Genomic DNA, 6,000 nt, shown 5'->3' on the forward strand with positions numbered 1-6,000 from the left:
TTCGTAAATTTTTTGGATTGAATGAATTCATTTTATCAAGTCCTATCCAATCCAATTTTTTCTTCCAACTATCCAGAATTGACTTAGCTTTTTCTTTATGGAAAATGAAGGGAATAACATGCTTTTGTGATCTATTCATTGATAATTGTCTTTTGTCTTTTGAACAGTTGTCTAATTAATACAATTTGCCTGGATCACATTTTTTTTGATATTTACAGATTAGAAATTTTTTAAAAGTTATTTTACCTACTTTTCCGATACCACATAAAATTGAAATTACCGAAAAAATTTTAGGTTTTAATCCTTATCAGAAGGGCCTGATAGCAATAATTTATGATCTGATTATGAAAATACATCTGGAGATACTTGATAAAATTAAGAATGAATGGGAAAGGGAACTCCAGATACTTTTACCTATAGAGACATGGAAGAAAATTCTTCAATTAGTTAATACATCTTCAATGTGTGCTAGACACTCTTTGATACAGTTTAAGGTGGTTCACAGGACCCATATGTCTAAGGACATGTTAGCCCATTTTTATCACCATATAAATCCTGTATGTGACAGATGTAATTCGGAGGTGCCTTCCCTGACAAATACGTTTTGGTCCTGTCCTCTTTTGGAAAAATATTGGAAAGACATTTTTAATATTATTTCAACTGTTTTGAATATTGGTTTACAACTTCATCCTATTACTGCAATTTTTGGGTTACCAATGATGGATTCTGGCCATTTATCCGCTTCTGCTTGTCGTATGATTGCTTTTGTTACATTAATGGCCAAGAGATCCATTCTATTTAAATGGAAGGACACTATACCTCCTACCACATTTCAATGGTTTTCTCAAACTATAACATGTTTAAACTTAGAAAAAATTAGGAGTGGTACTGTTGATCCTTAGCTTAAATTTGAGGAAATTTGGAGTCAATTTATTCAGTATTTCCATATGATGTAAGCAGACCTTTTTCAAATCCCTTTCAATAACCTTTTATTTGAATACAGAGGAGCGGAGCTAATGACATAATAATGATTTTTTAGCCGAAGAAATAACAGTCCAGCTTTTTTTTTGAAGTTTTTGGTTTGCTTTTGTTTATTATTATTATTTTTTTAATTTTGGGGTTCTCTTTTCATATAATCAAATTCCTTTTCAAATTCTTTTGTATCATGTTCATTTAGTAAGAGATTGGAAGGTTCAGATTATATATTTTACTCCCTGTGAGGGTATGTATTAACTGTTATTGTTGTTATCCTGATCTCTTTGCACCATATGTATAATCACTAATGTTATGTATATTAATTTGAAATTAATTTGAAATTTAATAAAAAGATTGAAAAAGAAAAAGAAAGCTCTCTCTCCTTCTGATCCACCTCCAGTCCTCCGATTTTTTTGATCTCTTTCTTCATATCCTCCCTCCAGGCCCTCATCATCCTCCCCCTCCTGGTTCCAACCACCTACCATCCACACACTACATCCACCATATTCCCTCCCCCATCCGGTTCCATCTGCCCTTCACCTCTCCCCTAATGGTTCCCATTATCACCTTCCTTACTTATCAGATTCCAGCACTTGTAGCTTTAATGTCCTTGCTTATCACCCTCCAATCTCTGTCTCCACTTTAACCCACCCCTCTCTTCTCCCCTCTGTTCCCCCCCTCCACCAGCTCGATCTACCATTTTTCTCCTAGTTTGCTTCCACCTATCATCCACTTGCCTCTCTCTGCCCATCAACCTTCAGTCCTCCTTGGTCCACATCACCTACTGGCCCCTGTCTCACCCATCCCTCTTCCTCTTTATACCAGCTATCTCCCCTCTCTACTCTCTGTCCTGTTGCAGGGTCTCGACCCTAAACATCAACAATTCCGCCTGACCCACTGAATTCCTCCAGCAGTTTTTTGTTACTCTACATTCCAGCATCTGCAGTCTCTTGTGTTTCCAGTCATTGTTTCCTTTCTCCCTCCTTTTTTTTAAACTAACAAGGTTACATTAGCTACCCACCAATTGACAGGAACACATGCAAAGCCCAAAGAATGTTAGGCAATGACCACCAATGCATTTACAATTTCTAGGGCAAGTTCCTTCAGTTCTCTGAAGTGAAGACTATTGTCACAAGATCACAAGACAAAGGAGCAGAAGTAAGCCATTCGGCTCATCGAGTCTGCTCCATGAGCTAAACTAAACTATTGCTATCTAGCCCCAATTTCCAGCCTTTTCCCCATATCCCTTGATATCTTGATTAATTAGATACCTATCAATCTCCTCTTTAAACACCCCCAATGATCGGGCCTCCACAGCTGTACGTGGTGAAGAATTCCATAAATTCACTACCCTCTGGCTAAAGAAATTTCTCCTCATTTCTGTTCTAAACCTCTAATTCTAAGACTGTGCCCTCTAGTCCTGGACTCACCCACCAAGGGAAACAGCTTAGCCACATCTAGTCTGTCCAGTTTTTTCAACATTCAAAATGTTTCTATGATGTCCCCTCTCATTCTTCTGTACTCCAGTGAGTACAGTCCAAGAGCCGACAAACACTCATCGTATGTAAGCCCTTTCAATCCGGGAATCATCCTTGTAAATATTTTCTGGACCCTCTCCAACATCAGTAAGTCCTTCCTAAGATAAGGGGCCCAAAACTGCACACAGTATTCCAAATGAGGCCTCACTAGTGCCCCATACAGCCTCATCAACACTTCCTTACTTTTATACATTATACCTCTCGAAATGAATGCCAACATAGCATTCACTTTTTTCACTGCCGATCCGACTTGGTGGTTAACCTTTAGGGTATCCTGCACGAGGACCCCCAAGTCCCTTTGTACTTCTGTACTTTGAATTTTCTCCCCAACTAGATAATAATCTGCCCGTTTATTTCTTCTTCCAAAGTGTACAACTGCACATTTCTCAACACTGAATCCCATCTGCCATTTCTTTGCCCATTCTCCTAAACTATCTAAGTCTCCCTGCAACCTTCCTGCTTCTTCAATATTCCCTACTCCTCCACCTATCTTGGTGTCATCTGCAAACTTAGCCACAAAACCATTTACTCCATAATCCTGGGGATATATGGCCAATTTCATTCATCAATCTGTCTAACACCATTTCCCTACCAATACTGGTTTTCTTCAGTTCTGCTTTCTCACTTAAACCCCGGGTTCCCTAATGCTCTGGGAGGTTACTTGTGTCCTCCTTTTTGAAGACAGAACCAAAATATCAATTCAATTGGTCTGCCATGTTTCCCTTTCTAAACTCCCTTGTTGTTACTGTACAGGCCCTACATTTTTCTTCACTAATCCTTTCTTCTTTGTGTTTTTTAAAGTTGTTATCATCCATTATTATGTTCTCTGCAAGCTTATTCCCATGCTTTATTTACTCGCTCTTAATTAATCCCTTTTTTCCTCCTTTGCTGAGTTCTAAACCACTTCTAGCCTTCAGGTTTGCAGCTTTTTTTGGGCCAATTTGTTTCCTTCTTGATCTAATGCCATCACTAGTTTCTCTTATTAGCCATGGTTGAAACATACTTTTTGTTTTATTTTTATCCCACATAGGAATAAACAATTGTGGTTTACCAAGTGCTCCTTAAATGTTTGCCTTTGCCAATACATGGCCAACATAATATGTCCAATCTATCTTAGCCAACTCTTGCCTCATTTCGTTATAGTTTCCTTTATTTAGATTAGGACTTAGTCTCAGAATCAACTCTCTCACTCTCTGTCCAGTGAAGAATTCTACCATATTATGGTTGCTCCTCCCCAAAGGACCCTGGAAAACAAGATTGTTAATTAATCCTTTCTCATTACATAATATCTAGCCTAGGAAAGCCTGCTCTGTAGTTGCTTCCTTGACACAATGGTCCAAAAAACCATCCCATATGAAACACCAGGAATTTCTCCTCCACAGTGTTGTCATTGATTTAGTTAGCTCAATCTCTTTGTAAAGTCACTTGTGATCACTGTTGTAACTTATTGCATAACACCTCTGATTTCCTGTTTAATGCCACCATATCACCACTACTGTTTGGTTATCTGTATACAACTCCTACTAGTCTTTTCTTCCCTTGGTATTTCTTAGCTCTACCCATACAGATTCCACATCATTTGAGCTAATATCCTTCCTCACTTTTGTGTTTATTCTATCTTTAACCAGCAAAGCTACCACCACCTGCTTTTCTTTTTTTGCCTATGCTTCCTAAATACCGAATACCCCTGCATGTTCAGTTCCTATCTTTGGTCCCCCTCCAGCCATGTCTCCGTAATACTAATTATAACATACCCATTTACATCTATTTGCACAATTAATTCATCCCCTTTAGTGTGAATGCTCCGTGTATTAACACATAAAGCCTTTAGGCTTGCCTTTTTAATATTCTTCATCCCCTTAGCATTATTTGCACCGTGACCCTCTTTATTTTTTTGCCGATTTCTCTGTCCTTCCACTTTTGCTTTTCCTTCCTTTCTTTGTTTCTATCCTGTTTCACCTCCTCCATCTCCCTGCATAGGTTGCAATCCACCTACCAATTGAATTTAAACCCTCCCCAACAGTACTAGTAAGGACATCATCCCAGTCCTTCCCAAATACAGCTCATCAAGCTTGTGTTTGTTCCATCTCCCATGGAATCAGTTCCAATGTCTCTCTTTTCTTTAAAATACACTTTAAAACCTCTTGGACCAGCCTGAGGGCCCTGACCTGTTGTCTTCTTGTGCGGTTCTTGTGCAGTGCCTTGACAGGTTTTCCGAAGTTAAAGTTTTATAAACATTAAGTTGTTCTTCACAAATTCACATTTGCAATGACACCATCCATAGCTCGAAAGCTACTTGAATCCCTGGCAGCCTTTGCCTCTGCCTCTCTATTCCTATCCAAGAAGCACACATTAGTCCTTCCACCTGATGGCAGAAAACATGAATCAATGGTAAACTATGATTGACCAAGGATGAACATACAAACAACATAAACTTTGGCCTTAAACAAACAGGTCTCATTCACAACAACTTTCTCTCAGTAGCTGTATAGTGAGCTGGATTTTCCTGCACTCACTAAATCAGGTGAAATAGCGGCAAAAAAATGACAAAATCAACAATAGCGCTCCCTTTGCTCCCTCATCAATTTACCATGTATAAAATCTAACTGAGGATCTGTCCTCCTGTCCCTTTTCTTAGGACAGCCTGCTAGAAAATGATTGGTGGCCTCTGGAGAGATGGGGGCAATGGGAATGCTGCTAATATCCTCTGGAGGACTTTAATAGAAGCATCCTCTCTCTCCTAGATGCCCCAGATACCTACCTTTGTAGATTTGGGTTTGTAGATCCTACCACTTTATGGGCCACTGTTGTGGTTGTGCTATGGCAGCAACTGGTGGAACTTTGTCAGGGTCTCCATGGTATTAAAAATCTCATCAGAAGTCCAACCTGCACAGATAATAACCTCCAAATGGGCATTCAATTCCGTAGGCAGGATAGAACCAAAGGAAGAACACCCAGGTCTGTAGATTATGTGCTATAGTGATGTGATCGTGTAAATGTTTAATTCAAATTGTCACTTTGCCTAAAATCCACAACATAAAGAGAAAAGTTAACACGAAGTAAGGGAAGGCATTGTTTTCTGACTGCTCCTTACCATAATCAAACATCCATCAATCAATTAAATTCTTAACATTTTACTTACCAAGCACAAGTTTGTTGCTTAAAATGAAGATCAGCATATAGAGAGACTTCATTTTGTTCAGTTTAAGAATCATTGACATTGCTATCCTGGTGCTCTGCTGTTTACTCTGGACTCAGAAAAGAGGTATTAACAATGCCTCTTTTCATGATTCCCTTATGACATTCCTCCAATGTTTATCTATGGTTCACTAATTAACCTCCTCTTTTTCAAGGATATATTGATTTTGTTAACTCTGTTAGCAATTTCTCATTCTGTAAATTCCCATTCTCATCTCCTTCGCCCCCACACACCACCCCCATATTCTGAACATTTCTGACCACCTACCCAAGGTCAGAGGCATCACTA

At 38.9% G+C, this 6,000-nt stretch overlaps 1 protein-coding gene across 1 annotated transcript in view; it reads right to left on the bottom strand.

Moving 5' to 3' along the window:
* The window catches only part of mst1 (macrophage stimulating 1), a 67,248-nt gene extending 61,462 nt beyond the window's left edge, over window positions 1–5,786 (bottom strand). Inside the window, exon 1 of the mRNA XM_052018878.1 lies at window positions 5,656–5,786. Within this exon, the coding sequence (XP_051874838.1) occupies window positions 5,656–5,734 (79 nt within the window). The 5' untranslated portion in view covers window positions 5,735–5,786. The remainder of the gene's footprint in view (window positions 1–5,655) is intronic.
* Window positions 5,787–6,000: the final 214 nt, after the last annotated feature.

This window comes from Pristis pectinata, chromosome 6 (assembly GCF_009764475.1).
Source record: "Pristis pectinata isolate sPriPec2 chromosome 6, sPriPec2.1.pri, whole genome shotgun sequence".
Classification (NCBI taxonomy): domain Eukaryota; kingdom Metazoa; phylum Chordata; class Chondrichthyes; order Rhinopristiformes; family Pristidae; genus Pristis; species Pristis pectinata.